At 40.4% G+C, this 22,714-nt stretch overlaps 3 protein-coding genes across 3 annotated transcripts in view; 1 reads left to right on the top strand and 2 right to left on the bottom strand.

Moving 5' to 3' along the window:
* LOC145454728 (tryptophan 2,3-dioxygenase-like) overlaps positions 1–22,714 on the top strand; it is a 328,104-nt gene that overhangs the window by 47,809 nt on the left and 257,581 nt on the right. The gene's annotated exons all lie outside the window — the stretch shown is intronic.
* Positions 1–22,714, bottom strand: part of LOC145454726 (DENN domain-containing protein 11-like) — a 134,115-nt gene that overhangs the window by 78,427 nt on the left and 32,974 nt on the right. The window lies entirely within an intron of this gene.
* On the bottom strand, positions 10,026–21,730 carry LOC145453839 (uncharacterized). Its single transcript, XM_080331819.1, has 19 exons — positions 21,629–21,730; positions 21,471–21,567; positions 20,273–20,406; positions 18,314–18,410; positions 17,413–17,540; positions 17,260–17,350; positions 16,879–16,994; positions 14,522–14,612; positions 14,260–14,381; positions 13,984–14,074; positions 13,802–13,923; positions 13,602–13,692; positions 13,113–13,234; positions 12,915–13,002; positions 12,560–12,699; positions 12,072–12,162; positions 11,543–11,670; positions 11,388–11,478; positions 10,026–10,681 (listed from the first exon to the last, which is right to left on the bottom strand). The coding sequence occupies exons 1-19, from the start codon at positions 21,681–21,683 to the stop codon at positions 10,513–10,515; spliced, it is 2,064 nt and encodes a 687-aa protein (XP_080187945.1). The 5' UTR covers positions 21,684–21,730; the 3' UTR covers positions 10,026–10,512.

Raw genomic sequence — 22,714 nt, 5'->3', positions numbered from 1 at the left:
TAGAAGACACGGTCTAGACCAGGGGTTCTCAAAGGGTGGGCCACAGAGCATTTTGAGGTGGGCCACAAAGCTGTTTGGAAAATTTTAGAATCAGTGTTAGTTTAGTTAAATTTGTTATGTTAATCGCCAGAAATATATTCATAAACTTTTCATTCGACTTTTATGAGACGTAGTGACACATATGGAGTCAGCATGTAAAAGTCGAAACAGGAGGGACAAATGGCGGCTTTTTCCACGGGCTATGACAACCACGGCTGAGAGCAACTAAAGTAATTTCGAGTATATGATAACTGGAAGGTAATGCTGAAGTAACTAAGTATTCCGTCAGGGTCATATGTCGTATGCCGTTGAAAGGGGGTGCAATTAACTCGGAAAGAAGTGTAATTGATGTATAGATTTACTGTACTTCTCCACGTCGTATTACTGTAAGACAAAAATAGCCATAATTGAAAATTATTAGCAACTTATGGTGACGCCATACTGCACCACCGCAACGAATCGTAATTGATTGGGGATTTAGCGGAGCGCTGCATTATTTGTTGGGCGCGGTTTAAAATATCCGGCCTGGAAATCATTGAACATAATGTAAGAGTCACATGAATTGATTGTATCATTGGATTGAATATTCTGACATCGCAACTTCAGTTGATTGGGTACAAGACATACAATGTGCATTGTACAGCATGCATATTAAAAAAACTATTTCTCCACTTCTCTGTAGTACTAGCACCCCATTCATTAACGCATTGTTTGAAGCTGACCCAGAATGATTATATTATTCCCCATAATAGTGGAACTAAAACCCTAATCACACAGTGGATGTGGGGATTTAATCATTGTGTTTCGCGACGCGAATGGAGCAGTGGGCGATCATAATACACACATGAGATTTACCCTATTATCTACCAGAGCCGTAACTGCCGCACCCAAACCCCCAATTGGGGGAGCTCAAAGGCGCCAAAGATTATTGCGTTGGTCGTTTGCTGAAGGATATTTATTCAACTCGAAAATTTTCGTCAGTAAATTAAGTCAGTAAACTAACAGAAAAATGCGCATATTTTAGATGGATAGGCATATCAGTGCTGCAGACTACCACGCATTGAACATGATTATGACTCTAGTATAAGACGCGGGCCACAGCACATTTTCAAACAGGAAAATGAGCCATGGCCGAGAAAGGGCTGAGAACCCCTGGTCTAGACCAATGGTTCTCAACCAGGGGTTCGCCAAGCATTTTCAGGGGGTCCACGAAACGGGGGGGGGCACGGGGGACCGTGACGGTCCAAAAGGGGTCCGCGAAGACAAAACGTTAAATACAGCTTACATCAGCAACTGGGATGCCAAAGTTGTAAGCGATCCAAAATGTAATGCTTATATTTTTGATAAATGTTTCGGATATACCCTGTTCATGATTTGGCGAATTGCGATAGGACGATGAACTAAATTTTGTCAGTTTTCGGCATCTAAATGCGGACCTCGCAAACCACCAAGAGGCGCCCGATTGGGCCGCGGTATGCACTTCGGCGATCACTGCGATCGCGATTGCACTGGATGGAACGCAATACATCGCCGTGATCTGAGGTTAGGCTGGGCTTCAAGCTTTTTGCGTCACAAATCACAGTGCAAAAAATAAGTTGGCGGGCCGAATCAAAAATTTAACTATATTCCGCAGCGGATTGACTTTATTTCCAAGTTGAAAGCAGCGAATGACATTGTTTATATATGCTGCTCAGCAGTGTTGGGATCAAGTCACTACCTTCGAGTCACAAGTCATTTCGAGTCATTGCACATTTTGACTCGAGTCAAGTCAAGTCGATCGACTTTCTAAGGTGACTCGAGTCAAGTCAAGTTACTCGATTTTGATGATGACTCGAGTCAAGTCGAGTCAAGTCAAGTCAAGTCACGAGTCAAGTCACAATTCAAGTCAAGTTGCCTTTTCGAAGTATAAAGTATGATTACGTCATTGCTTTTTGCTAGCTTTCTGAAATACAGATTGACTGGTCATTGATTTTGTAGCGATGAACGAATATAGAAGTAAATATACACGCAAGAAGGCGCTGTATCGCTCACATATACGTAGAACTGCTACACTACGTAAGTAATTGCATAGCCTCATTTTATAGTTACCAGCCAAAATGGAGAATGGAGAAACGAATTGATAAGATGCAATACATTACCCATTTACAAATTGATATGATACAGTTCGAGCCTGCGTCACTGGTTGAGGACTATAAACTATATTCGAATTTAATTTCAAGAAAGAGTTTTGGTTCAGGTATGCAAGTATGCAATGCACAGAGGTGGTCAAAGTAGTCAAGAAAACTACTCAAGTAGAAGTAGAAGTAGCGATGAAAAAATCTACTCAAGTACGAGTAGAAGTACTTCTTCTTTAAGCAACTCAAAACTACTTGAAGTAGAAGTGGAATTGACTGACTTTAAAAGTACTCAAGTAAGTAAGTAGTTGTGAAAACGATCCTAATTTGTTCACATGGATCGTATAAAGGTGCAAATTGAGCTATGCGCAAGGTGACGAGCTTGATTCATATTGATGCATACCAGCAGGTATCCAATTTTCGAAAGCATAAGCATTCGTCCACATTATGGGATGAAAATGATAGGATTGATATGAAAAAGCGATACTTATCCTGTTTTCTCGAACAGCACGTTTTAGAAAGTAGCATGATATGGCGCCATCCCCCATGTTATAAGGTCCGTAGTTTAGTCGAAGACCAATACGGAGAAGTTGTATAGGATACGGTGTAAACCAGTGGTTCCCAACCTTTTTCGGCGGCAGGGCCAAATTTAGAATTTCAGAGTACGGTCGGGGCCGCACGAATACTAGGGCAATGAAAGGAACCCAAAATAGTCACCAAAATATGAAAATTTGCATCGTTCCGATCATTCGCTCGACGCTATTGGCCATTGTGTTGCTGCGCTCCCGTTGTTCAGAACAATCAACCTTTGCTGGCTATTTCGGAGTAGTTTTATTGCCCTGGCGAGATTTCAATTCGTATTTCTGGAATCAGTGCGACACCTCCTTTCGATAAACACCGTCATATCAAATTATTCGGACGCTTGGGTCACGAGCTATAGGACTATCAATTATGCTGTTTTTTGCCGGCTTATGTGTGCGCATCTCCGTACGCATCTCCGTGAGTCACTTGCTGCACATCTATCCGTAAATTAATTATCAATACCCAGGGCCGTAACAGCACTTCGTCAGTCCCCTCCTAAACGTTGCTCTTGGCCCCCTCAGGCTAGATGGCTGTTTACCGCTATTTATCATCTAAATCGGGTGTCCGTTTTAGGCAGCTTCTCTCGACTAATCGCGCGAAGCGCGAAAAATGTCTATAATTCATGGTATAATCGGGAATCGAAAATATATTGGTATCAATTTTTATCCTCTCTCTCCTCACGTAATCAGATTGACCGGTTGAGCCGAGTGAGTCGTGTTTGAAAAGGTAGGACCACTCAATAATAATTAAACATCTTCGGGCTTAAACCCGTTGGCAGGAACGAAACAGCACTTCGTCAGGCCGCTCAAAACACTTAAGTCTTGAGCTCCCATAGGGTGATAAACCGACTCCCCGTCCCGTTGTTCGCTTCTGTCACGAAATCAGGATCACCGTTTAGTGAGCCAGCGTGGAGCGCGAAAATGTTCGATAATTCAAAATAAAATAGGTCAATAAGATCGGGAATTGCATATATATTGCTATCAATTACTTGTCCTCTCTGCTCACGCAATTAGATTTACCGGTAGAGCTGAGTGAGGTGTCTTGGAAACTGTAGGGCCCACATTGCATTGAAACAGCAGTGACGTAATCTTAGCAGTCTACTCACAACTTTCCTGCAATCCTAATTCAAAGCTCCAGACTCCAAGCCAAGCAAGAATATCTTATAAATATAATTTTTTTTCATAAATCGATTTCTCAATATTTTTGTGGGGGCCGCAAAAAGGCTAGCTGGGGGCCGCGATTGGGAATCACTGGCCTAGAGAGTTAACTGTTGTTAACCGCTATTGTGACTATTGCCTCGACGTTGATGTGATCTTTCTATGTAGTAAATTGCTATCCTATTCTGTAATTGTTTTGACTTACATTTGACCGGGTCTCAGGGGTAGGCTCGGATTGTAGGAAGCAAAGAAAGTGAGGTGGTAGTCTCAATGCCAGTTGGCAATCTACTCGATATACCTAAATTGTTACAGCCAAAACTCTAATCAAGTAAATAAGGAACTATCGTTTGAGCTAGGCAACGACCAAAACGTAAGTTATAGTTAGAGTTAACATAAGTGAGAGTTTGGGATGGATTCAAACACTCACTTCGTGGCACTGGTTATAGATTGACTGACTCGCTAATTTGACACTCGCTGTTTTACGCTATTTTAGCGGGGCAGTTAGAACATGGTTAATCTAGCGCCATTGGCAGGAGCGACTGCGTATCAAGTCTCGGAACCAGCGTCGCTATATTAAAAAAGTCCTTAAGAAAGACCCGACCCTCATTCTGCTGTAAATACTGTCTATGGCAGACCTGGGCAAAGTGCGGCCCGCGAAAGATTGCTTGGAATTAATAACATTAAACCTGCTTTGTGAATGTTGATGCGTGGTCTATAACCATAGGCTGTATCAACTAAACACGAAATTCGTTTACTTTGAAGCCTGTTTATTAATATGCCACGATTACGCTGCCTACTTACACCTCGCATGCGTAAACCAGATTCAAAATTAAGGCAATGTGGCAAAGTATGAGTAAAAATTAAATTCACAAGAAATCACTATTTCCATATAGTTTAGTGGTCAAACCTTTGTTGCCATTGTCACATTACGCATTATACGGTCTGTGTTTCAAATTGTTACGCGAGGCGTTGCCAAATCCCTAATTCGTAAAACAAGTCAATCAGTGCTCGCGATTACTATATGACTCATCATATCTATCACCCGTAGAGGATGAACAGGCATGTCGAAAAGAGAAAGCCGAAAGTTGAAATTCAAAGAAGGTTTAGAGCACTAAATATTTGTATACTGAAGTTAGTGGTAGACCCGTCATTTTACTTTTTGCCGAGCATGCCGCTGAGATTTAGGATTTTAATTATGACAAAAACACAAACACTCGGTCAAGGAAGGGCGAATTTCAGAAGAACTACAAACTTCGCTCAATATCAAGGCTATTTGAGCTGCACTGTGCTAGGAATGCAGCGACCAAGACAAGTTTAGTATCCCATATACATTTCAGTGCAGTGGTTGTCGAATTCGGGGGCGTGAAAGCATCTGAAGGGAGGCGCGAAGCCGAAGTTAAATAAAACAAAACTTTTCTCGCTCAACGCAAGTTACCATCAGCTCATAGCTCCATTATTGCTCTGTGTATTGTTCGACTTTGATATTACTGAAGTCTCTCATCAACAAAGATAACCTTACGTGCCATCAAAATATCCGTTGGGATTGCTAGCATTCTGGTTGCTCTTTTGAATATGTTGTGATATCATGATAAGGGAGGTTGGGCGCGAAATCTTTCACTATCATAAAGGGGGCGTGCCGAAAAAATGTTTGAGAACCACTGTTTTAGTGTCTTGATTAAAGAAAGTAAATAGGGGTGTGAAGAGAGTTTAAAATGTATCATGTTGTACATTGTTTCGAATCATGACGGCAAATAGATATTTTTTTAATTACCTGCCACTTGCTCATTACCTAACATCACCACATTCACTTAGCAGCATTTATGAACAATGTAATTTAGAAATAAAATTTTATAAAACGCTGGGGAATATAGCTAAAAATTTTCATTCGGCTCGCCAAGGTATTTTCTACATCTCATTTGACCCGCGGAGAAAAATAATTGCTCACCCCTGGTCTATGGTTATCTGAAACTGTCACGATGCGTAGCTCGCTGAGATGTGGACGTAGTTAATACAGCATACTATATAAGCGGCTGTATTTTGGGCAAATACATATATAAACCTTACTTCAATCGTGGGAGGTTTGTTTCGAATACAGAGGCGCGTAGTATAGACGCCCGGTGGTGACTCGTAAAATATATTTAAAAAATTAAAACACCGGAAATTCACAAAAGCGGTATTCTGAGGTGACTCGTCTTCAAAAAGCGGCATGTGATGATTCGCAAATGTAATAAATAAACCAACCACCGGAAATTCAAAAACGCGGTATTCTTAGGTGACTCGTCTTCAAAGAGCTGCATGTGGTGATTCGCAAATGTAATAAATAAACCAAACACCGGAAATTTAAAAAAGCGGTATTCTGAGGTGACTCGTCTTCAAAAAGCGGCATGTGGTGATTCCTAAATGTAATAAATTAACCAAACACCGGAAATTCAGAAAAGCGGTATGTGGTGATTCGTAAATGAAATAAATAAACCAAACACCGGAAATTCAGAAAAGTGGTATGTGGTGATTCGTTTCTGTGACTGTCGGTACGCAATCTGCGTATACTTCGTGGAACAATTGCTTATGTATGTCCTATTGTTTCGGTCACAACAAATCTCAATTGATGTGGTGTATCCGTGCATATGTCTGATTTTTCACGTGTCGATTTGTGAAACAGGTGTTCGAGCGCGCAATGACCTAAATATTCTGTGCAACAAATGACTCTGGCATCCTGATGAGTGCAACAAATACCTGTGGTGGTATATCAGTAAATGTAATACCACTGGTTTAGACTATACTTCCTTTATCTTTTCATTGCATCGCAATCTTGCGGTGTTTTGATCTGATGAAATTATAATTATACTGATACTGACACTGACACGATCTTGAACCCAGGGTTGTAATGACTCGAGTCATGACTCGACTCGAGTCAGACTCGAGTCACGATTTTCGGTTGACTCGACTCGATTCGAGTCATTATCTCAAAATACGGAAATGACTCGACTCGATTCGAGTCAATCTGTGTATTGACTCGACTTGGACTCGAGTCATTGCGCATGACTCGAAGCAAGTCATTGACTCGAGATTCAGATGGCGAAGACCGACAATTCATTGTAATTTCGAAGCCAACACACTATTGGGATTTCGTTTGTCGGTAACTGGTGCTTGAAAATGCGACCAGAAACTGCTAAAAGTGAGGAAAATTGATATATTATAAATGCGAATCATTCAATATCACCAAACAGAGTTAAAAAGTGGGTTTAGGAAGACTTTAACTGGAAACTGAGCAGTCAACACAATGACTTGGACTCGGACTCGAGTCATAATACCATGACTCGGACTCAATCCTCTGTTCGCTGACTTGGACTCGGACTTGACTCGGTGGGAATTGAAAATGACTCGACTTGACTCGAGTCAAAAACATAAAAGTGAGATTGACTTGTGACTCGGAGCCTCGTGACTTGGTTACAACCCTGTCTGTATTTACATTAGTCCCACCGTGTGTTTTTCATAGGCCGCCAAGATGCCCATCATTACCAGCCTGGGCAGAATCGAGTGTATCCCGTCAATGCAAGAGATTTGTTTACTGCTGCAAAGTCAGCACGGCGACGGAAAGAGTAGCACCACGTGTGTATGTATACCAGGGGTGGGCAAACTACGGCCCGCGGCACGCATGCGGCCCGCAACTAGCAAGTAAAAATATTGAGAAAATGGGTACTAAAAATCTAGTTTTAGCGGCGACTAGACTAAACCTTTTCTAGATATTTATCAACATTAAAATTACAAGTTTTACTATGATGTTTATTTATTATTTTTGTTACAATCACAATAGCCTGACCTCTAACCCTACGCATTGGTAAACATCACATAAAGTCACAACAGCGACATAATTCGGCTTATGAGCGTTATTATGAATTTGAAACTACGGCAAGTTTATTATACTTTTACTGCTCTGCTTGGAAAAAACGAATTTTTGTATGTGTTAGGTAGATTTGTCTTCGATATGTGTAGAAGTATTTTATATATCAATATATTGTAGTAACGTATGATGCTGTCAGCATTGTGGGTCCTGGAGGTAAAGCAAAAGTAGAATCAGCACATCTCTGAACAGATCGTTGCCAACAGATTCAAATTTTGATCCTGTTGCAACAATCGGCACAAGCTACTTCCATCGCCAATGTTGATAAATAGGTTATTGAGGACGACCCGCTTATAGGATCTTGTCAATATTTCTGACACGTATAATAGCTTGTTTTAAATATGCATTTATATTATCTCCATATTTCCTCAGTCCTTTGACTTATATAATTAAATGGAAATATTGCGTTTTGGTTAAAAATCTCTTTATTAACTACAGTGCGGCCCGTGAATGGATTCAGATTTTGAATGCGGTAGTGAAGCTACGGACGAATTCACCGGCTCATCTCTGTCCTTCAGTATCACCACATGTGGATTACCACTGCGAATCAGTGATCAACATTATAATTTGACTGAGGTTTCACATCAAATACCCTTTCTGTCGCAACCCGATACAAATTACCAGGCTTGATCACGGCACTGGCTTTAGGTTGACAGCCACCGATGCGAATTGAACACTGGAACGCAGACTTCTACCAGTTGCAAGGCTCACAGTCTGATTGAAGATTGCTAACGGTGTTGGCGTGAGTAGCTGACAATTCCATATTTGACTACACATAGTGACATTAAAAGTTCCAAACATTTGAGTGACAAAAACATAATTGTTTTTACTGCCACGTTGACATGATCTATTTATACAATCGAGTCCAACTCCTAACCCAACCCCAGGCAGAATTCTCTTGATGCCTTATTCCCTCGAGGCCTACTCATTTTATAAAATATAACACCATAGTGCCCTACCACCGCATCAGCATCTAATATCAGATGCTGACAGTTATTAGCACTAGAAAGATGTCATAATTCATGTACTAACGATCGAGCAGCATTTGTAAAATTAGACCAATAATTCTTCATGTACTGTACAGTAACATTTGCGAATTACGAGTACATGCGATGAGAGTGTGAGCTAAAACATCCTACGTCCCTACGTGCAAGCGTCATTTGGGTTAAATGTTGTGTTTGATTTGTACCATGGTATATATTCACACCCATATATCACGGGTGTAAGTTGTATTAGTATCCATAAAAACACACAATGCACAGCACACACAATACGATAACGAACTACTAAAGTATACGACTGCTATCGTGTCGTGCTCTGTTGTTATGTATATGCATGTATTATCTCGTACATGTTTGCGGTTCTTCGGAGGCCTGGAACGTGATATACGTTTTTCGAATTGGCATGTTTAGTTTCATACGGTTTTCCTCGTCGTTGGCCTTCGGTAAGATATCAATATCCAGTAATCAGTATCCGCTTCACGTAACATTCACTGCCTACCAGTTCAGCTACAGACTTGAACATTGCGTAAAGCTATGATAATTTCGTAGCAGTATTTAATCAAACCGAGTAATGATAAATACCTGAAAGTCCTGGTTTGCCCGTTTCTTCAAAAACCTAGAGGTGGGGTTCAAAACACAGCCCCTAATTTAAAACAGTACTTATGACTCCCAGGATCTGTGGATATATAGCATGCTTGAAAGAGTAACAATCTCGTATAATCAACATTCATCGGTCGATCAAAGCATCCGCATGGCACACAGGAAAATAAATAAGTAACTTGTTGATGTTCACCTGCTACCCTTCTCGTGTCTGCATATGAATGTGCAATAAGGCCGTTCAAAAATAACATTTTTTCCGGAATCTTGCTAGCTATACGTGATTAAATCGTGAGGTTGCCTTAAAAAACGACGCATGCCAAATTTCAATTCATTCCAACCAATATTCACGGGTTTCGTAGAGTTTGAAAATTTTGAATTTGCCTAAAAATGCAAAAAAAAAGTTTTCAAATTTTCCTTCCAACCCTATAAAATTGTTGTGCTGTCTTCAAAAACGATGCCAAAACATTTGACTCAATTCCAAGCTGTGGAAGTGGAGTTATTTCAGTTTTATTTGATGATTCTGGGATCATCCTTGATCGGTGGATCATCCCAGAATTATCATCGACAGAGTAGATTTATCGAGTAAGGCCGGCAATTATGGTGAAGATTCCCAGCATGAATAGCCACAGAATGCGTCGATTTAAATAGTTTATTAACATCATGTGCAAAGATATTCGAGGGACATCATAGCGGTTACATCAAAAAGTCCATTTCAATAACGTCAGCACAGATACATTGTCACTTTTCGTCGTTTTCCCGATTTTAAAAATCAAACTCGGAATACGAGGTGAAGTCATAAAAACATAGGCCTGCAGCAAAGTGCATTTGTGAAACGCTCATATAGGTTTCCTAGCAGAAACCGTGTCATAAGAATTATACGGACCAAAATGTGAAACACAAGTAAATAAACGAAGGAATACTGTATATTGCAGAATAAATATGAAGAACTCAATAAAGGTAAGTTAAATGTTGCACATCGCATTCATTGTATATTTATCTGATGTCGATTCTAAAATCTACATTATAGACAACGAAACGAGGCCGCATAAATTGTAGTACATGGTGCAATATTTAACGACACGGAACGGAACAATAATAAAACCAACAAAATTAACCTATCAATTGTTGCAAAGCCATTTTTTCTTTGATGTCTGCGATTCGGGCAGGACACACCAATTGCCGCCGGCGACCCCGTCGTTTCCGCCGAAATAAATCCAGGAATTGCGGTTTCCACGGCAAGTCGAGCCGGGAGTCTCGGTGAAAGGACTGATCTCGTCGCTGCCGTCACTGTAACAGGGCGAGGTTCGAAATTAGCGCGCAGAACAGAAAACATTGCAAAATCATATACCAGTCTATATAGCGGATGCCACAATAACGGGCGTATACCGTGCTGTTCGTCATCCGTATTTAACCACAGTTATGTTCAGTCTATTAGTAATTTTATCAGTCCAAAACAAAACAAGATGGCGATACAATGAAAAGATCGTAAGTAGTCGAAACGACTTTAAATGGTGGTGAGTGTGTTACTAGAGTGGCGCGGTTTGGAGAGGCAGTATATAGAAACATGCCAACGAATTTTTATGGCATTAAGGACTGGTAGCTTCTCCAGTCAGCATGACTAACGGGGCAAATGAAGAATTGGGCGATCCTGATTACTGGGTGCATTTCTTTTTAATCAAAGACATAGGTACCGTCAGAATGTCCCCGTTTATCAACGAAAACTGACCGTGGCGTGTGTACTGTCGGTCCGTGTGGAATATAGACCACTCTTAGGGCAACACGCATATATAGTATCAGCCATGCATACGTTATTTCACTGTACATTAAAAGTAACCATGCATCACACATGTTAGATAGCAGCGTGATGAAAGACTGTACTGGAATGTTTCCACGTCACAACTTCGATTGATATTAGTCGAATATCAGATCGGCACGAAATCGGACGGTTCGAAATCTTCTGTGTGCGACATAAATAGAACTAAGTTCAACTTACACGCAGTCCTTGTATGCGTCGCAGAAATATTTACCGGGAAGGCAACGCGATCCGTCCAAACAGGCGTACTCGTCCTTATCACACGTCGGCTCTAGAATATCGTGAGCGGCGTTAGAACATTTTTCGATCGCCGGCTGCGCAGAGTATCCACATACCTCTCTTGCAAAGTGCGTCCTTTTTCTCTCGCTGACCTATCGGGAGAACACACACGAATTCCTCGTGCCGGCATCGAATGTCGCCTTTCTTCATCGTCATTTTGCTTACAACCGCATCGCTGTCATCTCTAAACGAAACGGAAATATTCCATATCATAAACAGAGTCAGCAATATCAGCGATCAATTAACGATGTGGCATAATGAGTCTCGTATTGTAAGCGCATATACAACATGTGCGATGTACATTGGCTGTATATCGCCCAATCGCAATTGATTTTCTATAATATCACGTAACATCGACAACGCTGTCAATATTTATGGCAATCTCAGAAACCGCAAGAAATGCCGAAGTCTGGTTGTGGGTGGGACTGTCTATATCTATAACAAGCAGTTATAAAGAACGCCGTAACTTTAAAAGTTTCTTGATATCTATCAGTGATTGGGCGCTGGTAATAGAATATAGTTTCGACTATAGACTACTACAATATAGTCTCTATGCTTATTTATGTGCAATGCAGAATTACTAACCCGCAATATGCTTCCCCGTCGCAAAACCACGACGCCTTCAAGCATTCAGAACCATCTCGGCACATGAATTCGTCCGGTTTGCATACGAGCTCTGTGGAAGTAAATAATAAGAACGATCAATTAATCATTAAAATATCGGAATTATCCTACAAGGCATACTCGCTTACGCCTGTGTTTTATAAACAACATTCACTGAGCATGTTAGGAAATGAGAAATTTGAAAATATTTGCGTTGCTGCCGCGCTAGATATTTCTGTTTGCTTTACTAGGGTACAACTAAAGCATCGTGACGTGAACTAGAGGTGAAATATTGAGATTTGAAGCACGGAATCAGTGTTCAGCATGGGAATTGATCGTATTCAATACTACAACTAGTGTGACGTTGCAACTTATCGATGATAAGACTCGAGACGCCTAATATATAAATGTAAGTCTGTTGCGTCTCATGCTATACTCACACTATACAGTATTAGAAAATTTTTACTCACTCTTTTGTGAACGGCATATGGTATTTCTTTTGTATGCCTGCTCCACTGGTAAAAGACACGTGTCTTTCTGTCCTCGACATTGAACTCCATAGTTTCGCTTTTTGAAGCGATTAAAGCTGCTCATTTCATCGCTGCCATCCCTGTATAAAGCCGAAATTTAATTACAATCATTTAAAGATGAATTCCAACTAATTAGATCTAAAACTATACTATCCATTATAATGTCTTATTCACACTTTTTCGTACCCTCGTTACGAATATCTATTACGATACAATCGAGTTCGGAAAAGGAGTCTAAATTATGTTGCTGTACAGGTACTGTAGACTATGAAGCGTGCGAAATATTTTCACATACCGGCAGTGCACCACACCATCGCAGAACCATTCTTTAGGTATACATTGAGTTCTATCAGCGCATTGAAATCCAGAGATACAGGATCGATCTATAAATGAAAAATATATTTCTCATGTATAGGCGCTCCTGATCGGACATAAATATTGAAATATGTAATGTTTTTACAATGACAGTCCGCACATTAGGGAGTACACTTACCGGCAGCACACAAATCGTTTCTTAGAGTCCCTCGTTCATTTGGCAGTACACAGAATCGCTTCCCCTTTTTACATGGGATCCCCGAATCGCTGTCTTTAGCTCGAATTTCGTCGCTCAAATCCCTGTTACATATGAGTTGGAATTAGTACGGAAAATCGTAGAGATAGCCAGACAACTGTGTTCCACATTAATTGTGCACATAATAAATATTAACAGGCCATCGGTGTACTTTTCAAATAATAAATAACATATTTTTGGAATATGTTTATCACAAGGCTCCTTATATGAGTTATCTGATGTAAAATATAAATCGCAACATCGATGCACACAATATTGCACAACTTTTTTTTAAGAATACAGAATCAGTCAGGTCTGAGCAATGCCAATAGCCAAAATCCATATTTAGATATGTCGATTGAGATTTCCTCGCCCGTCAAGAGATCAGCGTGTTTTCAACAATATATTATTTATGTAAAGGTAGGTACATACCTGCAATCAAACGAACCGTCGCAAAATCGTGTCTTTTTTATGCACTGCGTCCCACTGAGACAAGGATATTCGTCGTCTTTGCATTTGGGCTCTGAATGGTAATGAGATGCGTAATATAATAATTACAATATAATATCCGAGTCAAGTATTAATAATTAAACTTATATATAAGTACCGTGTTGCATTAAACTCTAACTAACCTCCGTCGCATATCTCCACGGCCTTATAATAATACTGTTCTGGCAGGGTGCACAGGAAGTTGCCTCGGCGACACTTGAAACCAGGAAGAGTCGAGTTGATATTTATTTCATCACTCTTATCCCTGTACAAGAGAAATGCGATGTTTTATATCTTAGTAATATCCATGTCGTTAAGTACGTACTTGCATGTTCCCATTCCGTCACAGAACTGACGCCATGGAATGCACTTGGTTCCATCCAAGCAGGAGTATTCGTCACTTGTGCATTCTGGGTCTGCAAGGACATCAAACATCGATAGTATTTATCATATTGATAGGTTATCATCGATGTAAATATATTTACGCCTATATACCACTATGCGGTAGGAAATAGACGGACTTCAAGTCCAAGAGTATTAGATGGTGAAAAATCAGTGTATGGTAGGATATACGAGCCAGCAATCGGCCGGCTATCAGTACCTGGAAGACAAAGCTTTTCCTGCATTCCCTCGTTTCCCTCGGGCATGACGCAAACGTGTCTTCCGCGTCTGCAAAAGGTACCGACTACACCCGAATGTACGCCATGTTCGTCGCTACTGTCCCTGCCATGACATTGATACAATTCAACTTATGAAGATTGATACAATCAAGAAAAGAAGGGTAAGTGCTATTTTAGCAATATGTGAGAATAACAATCCGTTCGGATCGATCATTAGAATATAAAAAACAAACTGACACGTACCTACATTCTGGTTGACCAGAACAAAACTTATTCCACGGCACGCACTGCGTTCCATCAAGACACTTGAATTCCCCGTCCAAACATGTAACCTCTGTTTCATAAAAACATACAAACGTCATTACATTTTACCTATGAAAATTATAGGTTTTATTTAGAGCATGTGCACACTGCAAATTGAACTAACACAGTGGTTCCCAACCTTTTTCATCTCGTGCCTCCCTTGGCCGAAATTTAAGCCGAAATTCCCCCCTTAGAATAAATCTGCCCGATGATTAAAAAAGGTCATTTTTACCTCGTTTGTTTCTAGCCGTGCTGTAATAACACTTTTGTAGACCTCCAAAAAGAATGGTCTTGGTCCCAATCATACATATTCTGGAAGGCTTGACTCAACAGACCCCCACACTTCCATTTGTGTTTTCGGCTTACCATGCACCAATCACTAATATAACTACTGCGAAAAATCACTATGCATGAATTTACTGGTATCGCAATTTTTTTCTCAAGTTTGCGTATGCATTTGGCCAATAATATTGGTACTTTCATATATAACAGGGTTGACCAGACTCGAGTCACCATTTCCTGATGACTCGACTTGACTCGAGTCATTTTCTTAAAATATGGAAACGACTCGACTCGACTTGAGACAATCTGGGTATTGACTCGACTTGGACTCGAGTCACTGTGCATGACTCGAACCAACCCATATGACTCGAGACTATAAAACGGCCTAATGACCGACATTAAATTGTAATTTCGAAGAACAGTAAAGTGACCACCCTCATGGAATTTCGTCTATTGATCCTGGTACTTGACAATGTCAAACTGCTAAAAGTGAAGAATATTAGTATAACATAAATCCAAATCATTCAATATCACCAAACAGTGTTGACTTGAGTGTGACTTGGACTCGAGTCATAATACCATGACTCAGACTCGACCCTTTGATCGCTGACTTGAACTCGGACTTGACCCAATGGTGAATTGACTTGTGACTCGGAGCCTCGAGTCTTGGTTACAGCCCTGATACATAACATACACTTGATGAGATTCCCTGCTGGAGCTAATGGAATATTTAGCACACCCATTACATTTCGGTAACATTGCACCAAGTTTAACATGTCTTTTTTCGATCGGGTAGCCGTTCACTAAAAATAAAGTAAGGCTAGCGATCTCTTTGACTTGAATCGATGACGTTGGAATATTTTGTCACTGTCTGAAAAGGTTGACTTTAAAATATAAGATAAATTCTTTCACTAGAGGCCTTGTTGTGATAGATGCGACACGACATTTGCTCGCTTAGGATTTGATTGCTGGCGTACAAAATTATCTTCACATCGGGGGGGGGGAGGGGGATTTGTATGTGAAAAAAGGATTTCAAATAGGATTTGAATATACTATCAGCAAACAAAAAACAGCCATAAGGAGCATACATTCAGATATAACTGGTCGACTTCATTACAGTTCGGACATGAACAATTTGGGAAATCCGTTACAATTCTAAAGCAGAATTCCTCCCTAAAAATTACGAAATTCCCCCCAAGGGGGGAATTCCTCCCCGGTTGGGAACCACTGAACTAACAAGTGTAATAGCAATAAATCTCCCTGTCGCGAAAAGATTCGAGAAGACATAGCAACAAACGTCCGAATACCCTAATTAGATTTGAGTTAATGGTTGTAATTGAGTGAAGGTCAAGTGGGCTATCAGTATAATTCTGAAGTTCGAGGTGAGCTGCAGCTGGTGCATCAAAAAACCGCAAATTCTCAACATTCAATTCTCAGACTTTGGACAACGGAAGAAAAAATTATCTAGGTATGACAATCATTTAATACGGCATGTTGATGAATGGTTAGCCATGAAAAATGGTTCTGAAAGTCTGCAATTCATTATGGAATTATTAGCAATGCTTTCCCATCATAAAGGAAGTAGTGGGTTTGCATGGTCAATCGAGGAATGATCTAATCCACTTTTGAGCACGCTATGTAGCGTATGACCAACAGGATAAGACAAGACCTATTCCAGGCAGCACACATCGAAAGATGACGTAAGTTATCACAGACAGTCAATTGCCACTATTCAAACTTATATTTAATACACTTGTGTATAGATCAGCTGTTATCAGCTGTTATTAGCATGTTCAAACACGCATCACCGATATTGACGGACATTAGCCTACAAAAATAAAACAACTTTCTTAGTCGCTGTTATCAATCGGGTCCCAAGTATTATTGGTATGCGCGCATTTCTTGCCGAGAATCAGCCTTAATTTGATGACAGAAAAACAGGCATTATGCATTGCTCATCAACACCTGCGCAATCTAACAAGAACAACGAACGGGAAGCGAAGGTGCACCCGTACCTCGATTGCAGAACAGTTCTGCGTTGTACGTTTCAGGCAGCAGACAAGTGTTGCGACCGCGATTACACGCAATCCCGTCCAATTCACGCTGGAGTGAAATTTCGTCGGAACCATCGCTGTGCAAATAAATAAAAATGCTGCAGAGAGGCGGCAAGTAACGTAGTCCATATTGATTTTAATAAGGATCATATCAATAATATCATATCGTCAATCTGTCATCACTGGAAGCAGAATATAGTTTACTTATGCTTTTTCAGCGTTGTCTAACGGGCCGCAGAAAGTGTTTAAGGTCAAGATTTAGCGTGAAATTCAATCGCATTTGTTTCTTCAAGTACAAAATCGACCGCACATCTCGATGTTACGGCGACGTAATTAACTCACGCGCAATCTGACGATCCATCGCAAAACCAGTGCCATGGAATGCACTTGTTGCCAGTCTCGCATTTAAACTCGTCGTCCCAGCAGATAGTATCTGCAGATAACAGAATTACGGGTCTGACATTTCGCACCGGAATTACACACTATCAAGTTTACCTTTATCGCACAGAATGTGTCTCTTTGATCTCAGCGATTCGGGCAGTACACACACGTTTGCACCTTTTCTGCACGGTCGCTCGGTGTCGTTATACTTCGGTCCACGCAGAGTCTCGTCACTGCCGTCTCTGTTGTGTTGAAACGCACGCGTTAACGGTGACGCGTGTCACGGCAGTTTGATAAACATCACGAAATAGGTAATATGGAATTAGGCGTGTTTGATTTGACAACTACACGCGACAAACCGGTTAACGAACAATGAGAGAATTGGGAAGCATCTCGTGTGACGCGAGAATATGATTTCCGTGCAAGGCGATTCCGTACACGATGATATGTTCGACACAACATTACTGATTACATAAAGCGGACAATTGCCGGCACGTGCTGCTTTTGGCGCGTGACTAAATGGATTTTCGACCCGGTGAACTTAACGAATCTCCATGATCTCAAAACTAATTACACGTGATCGTGATTAGTGCCTAGATCCAGCTCGCACTGTTTATTACTGATAGTTTCTTTGCTTGTGCTGGTATCGGTCGACTATTTTGTCACGTGCAAGCATAAAAATACACAACAACCACAGACAACAAATAGTTTGATTGACTGGTAAAAAGCTCGCTGGTCAAAGAGGATAGGCGATTACATTGTGGCTGGGAAATCTCTTTATCTGCTATTGCGGCATTTATATTATCTAGCACGCGCGAGTGTCTTAAAATAAGCGTGTATTCATTGGACGATGATTATCTTAATGTTTCATAAATACAACGTATAAATATTTATGTGCATTGTGATACCACGAATACACGCTTGAAGTACATGAATTGTTTGTCAAAGCATGTGCGGTTCGCGCGTGTCCACATGATGGGTGAAACCGCCTCCATACGGTCCTATTGATAATTACCGGCAGTCTTTCCTTCCGTCGCAAAAATCGGACATCTTCACACACTTCGAACCGTCGTTGCATGCGAATTCGTCACGTGCGCATCGCATACCTGTAACTGTAACATCGACTTCGCTTTAAACTTCCTCTACACATGTTTCGGCATCGTAAACCATGAAAACAATTAATAAAAATGTGCTAGATTATATTGTGCTTTCACACTCACAGATATAAGGCGCCACACTTGGACTCAAACTATTATCGATATGAGCTTGTATTAGCAATTCGAATTATGGTCCAAATCAAGATCCTTAAGACAGGAATACGGTGGATCGCCCTTCCCGTGTACAGCTCATTGTATAGTAGGGTTGTTCAAAAATGACTTCTTTTTTTCCGGATCCCGGAATTCAATGATAAAATTTAACTGACAAACGCTTCTCACCAAATTTGGCTCAATTCCTACCAGTAGAAGCCGACGCACGGCCAATTGATATTTATTATTTATTGTAAAAAATACAATGTTTTTTTTTAATTTTACTGTAAACCTCACGAAATTGTTGAGTTATCTACGAAAACGACGCAAAACAAATTTGACGCAATTCACATCCGTAGAAGCGAAGATATATGAGTTTTTCATTGTTATTCTGGGTTTTCCCACCGTCAATGCTATTTTTGCACACTTAAAAACTTTCGAATGCAATAACTCTACCGGTTGGAATTGAGCAAAAAATTCTTATGCATCGTTTTTGGAGGCAACTCAACAATTTTATGGGGTTGACAGTAAAATTTGAAAATTTTATTTTTTATTTTATATAATAAATTCAAAATTTTCAATTAGCTCTGCGTCGGCTTTTACTGGTTGGAATCGAGTCAAATTTGGTGTGCAGCGGTTTTAGGCCACCTAGCAATTTAATCAGTGAATCTCGGGAATCCGGAAACAAAGGTATTTTTGAACAGCCCTATCGTACAATGTACACTGTGTGTACATTGTACAGTGATGTCTAGCGTTCGATATTGAGGGCGTTGATCTCAAGTACATACAAAATATATAATTGAAGCTTTTACGCAGTGACCCAACAGCTTCTGGAGGGCAAAAGCAGTTATCTGAAGAGAGTTATGTCACCGAAATTCCTCATAATTGCCACATAACATGTGCTCATTATATGACAGATTCGCATCACTTTATCCGGTCAATATGCATTATAATAAGCGCATAATTATATACGTGTGTTACTTTTGAAATAGAAGCCGTAATTGCATTGTATGGGCGATATACGTATTGGCAACAACCCGGTCCGGAAAGAAATTAACAGATTTAGGCGAGGTAAATTTCAGATCAAAGTCTACCACGAAGCCATTACTCGACACGATGCTTTTGAATTTCGCGCATCATTTTCTCGGAATCTAAATCCTGATCTACGTGATATTCAGGTTTATGGTTATCGTTGAATGTCATCTTGAAGATAAATCAAATGCATAAACAACATTTACCAGGACGCGAGCGCGTCTTGACAAATGAGCAAATACTGTATGCTATGTGCTGTATTTCATAACAAACACAATAACAATCCGACACTTCGATTATTTATGACCACGTTGCTTCCAAGTAAAATTACTGTCAATCACAAGCATAAAGGATCGATTTGTTGATGAACTATTTTAATAGTTTTTTGCCTCTTTCGAATCGTAAACATTGGTTTTTGTACCGCGTTCGTTCATGGGTGCAGTCGCTAGAATTGAGGAAGAGAAAGATTTCTATTTCGCCATCATGCTGATACTTTGTGACGTAGCGAACAAATAAGTTGTCGCAATATCAATAATAGTCTTTTGCCACACCTACGCCATTGGTTCGCAATCATGGCGCTGAATGTGGGATATCGTAACGGAATTTGGTGGGCAATGCTCGGGACTTCCGTCTTATTTTATTCTCAGGCAAGCGATGCTTTTGTAGTAATTTTGTATACGATCAAGTTGGCTTACCAGGCTTGACAGGTTTGTCACAGAAAATGTCCATCTTGTTAGTGTAGGATATGTCGAGAAGACATGTTCTTCTATTTTTCTGACACCGCAGCCCTTTGGAAAATTTCCAAGCGCGCCTTTCATCACTTTGGTCCCTGTCATCACGAAATCATGTTTACCAAATATATCTGTTTTTTTCTTAAAATAGCATCTAGATCTCCAAACCGTATCATGCGAACACGCTAATCGCGATGCATTTCTACCACAAACCACTTCAGATGTCTACCACGAAACGGCTACTTATCACCGATTATACCTGTGAGTCGAATTAGATTTATGAGTCACTTTTCGACGCGGCCTTCGCCTCAGCTATATTTAAAAACCCTTTGCGTGACGTATTTTCAGATTAAGCTGAGGCGTTTAACAAACGCTCAAAGGACATTTCCAAAGCACAATTGCCTGGAACCCGATCTCCGTAGAAGTCCGTAGAAGATTTCATTGATATCGCGTTAACATGTCATTCGTTTGATTAGCGAGTTGATACTTTTCACGAAGTCCACTCGTTTACTGATGTTGAAGTAATGTCGACTGCACAGTGCACATTCTATCTTGTAAATTGTTCCAAGGTTATCATTTTAATAATTATTCGAATTGATCTCTTTCGGACCCACAATCCAAAGATTAACCATTGGGTGATCAAATCAGTACGCCCTTCCCGCCATTTATACAAGCTGCGAGAGGTGTTCTCTACAATAATTGCTATACAATGATTACGAATGTTTCCCCTTATATCTAACGTGTAAAAGCTCCTACGATTCTTAACGCAGGAAGGAAGAATTCAGACCGTGGATATTCACACGGAATTCTGCGACTTGTACTGTAAATAAATGGATGGAACATAGGTGTATGTACCATGTTATCATCGTGGCGTGGGGTGCAAATCATTCAGCCCCATATCAATTTTTGGCTCATTCACACGAACTGGAAGCGGTGTGAATACAAACTTATGTGCCGAAAAGTACAGGACTGTATTCCCATCCTGTGCGGTATAGAGTGTAGATGATAGATCATGCCATTATCATTTGGAGTGTACCGCATCTCAGTAGCAGCAATTTATCACTGTCACGTTTCCTTCCGGTTGATTCGGGAAAGTTTGAGTAATAAAAATCATTCAAGTACTTTTACAAGAGCAGCGCACTTTTGCTAAATTCAGACTAACCTGCAATGAATTCTACCGTCGCAAAATCTGGAAGCGGGAATGCACTGCTTCCCGTCTGCGCAGGCGAATTGACGACGCCAGCATCGTATCCCGTGACCTGAGAAAAACGTGTCTTTGCAACTATTACCGCGACAATCTCAAATCAAACTTGAGCCTACCTTCTGTCGCCAATAAAACAAGGCAGAAGAGTATCGCTGCAGCGAAATGTCTCATACTTTCGACTCGATGGTTTTAGATAATATATGAATAAGTTCCTGCACAATAAAGATGAAAAGTTTTGTCATTCAAAACTCACAGCGCACACGTTACTTAAAATCAATTGTGATTCCAGCGCGGTTGCCAACAGCGTTAAAAAATACTCTCGTAATTCATAGCGTGTTTATCGAGAGTTTGCGATGGTATGATAACGCAGGACGTTGCAAACCGACAGAATAACTTCAATTCCGTGTCGCCACACTTTTCTAAACCTCTCGCACATTTTTGAGATCTCCTAAATTGGTGTCATAATATGTAAATAACACAGGTTCGATTCGCGAATAGATAGGAATTATCGTAGAAAATGGAAGTGGAAAATGGAAACGAGATTGTCGCGCTATCGGACACGTCCAACTTGTACTTAAATTATAACATTCCTGCACAGGAAATGTCGATACATCAATCAGGCATACCTTTAATTGAGCTGCGTATAGACATTTAACTCTCCAACGGGCTGAGGTACAGCCCTGAGTTAATCGTATATTGTCGGCACGTGCCTTGAGTGCATTTGGACAATCAAGCCTAAGCGATATATCGCAGGCAAACGATGAACTTTAGTGCATATATATCAGAGATGAGCGGATTTGAAATTTCTATGTCCTAATCCAATCCAAATCCGAACCTTCAAATCCAAATCCAAATCCTAATCCATAATTTTTTCATATGCAAGTCCATGTCCAATCCTAATCCGATTCCAACTGGAAATTCAGAAAAAATACTAATTTATGCAATGGAGAGATTCGAAAATTTTCTTTCACAACCAACGATTCACTCGATTCAAGATAACTTAGTAACCATAAGTACATTAATAACATATCTGAATGAAGTTCGTCGCCATTCGCCACACGACATTTCAATCTCCCAGAAAATAAGTAAATCCAATCCAAATCCTAATCCGTTCTGAAAAAAATGTCTTATCTAAATCCAATCCAAATCTGACAAAATTTCACAAATCCTGTTTTTTCAAATCCTAATCCTAATCCATGCTC

Source organism: Botryllus schlosseri, chromosome 13 (assembly GCF_051294905.1).
Source record: "Botryllus schlosseri isolate E-star chromosome 13, Bs_hap1, whole genome shotgun sequence".
Taxonomy (NCBI): domain Eukaryota; kingdom Metazoa; phylum Chordata; class Ascidiacea; order Stolidobranchia; family Styelidae; genus Botryllus; species Botryllus schlosseri.
Note: the sequence above shows the minus strand (reverse complement) of the source record. Positions and strands in the feature narration are given on the sequence as shown.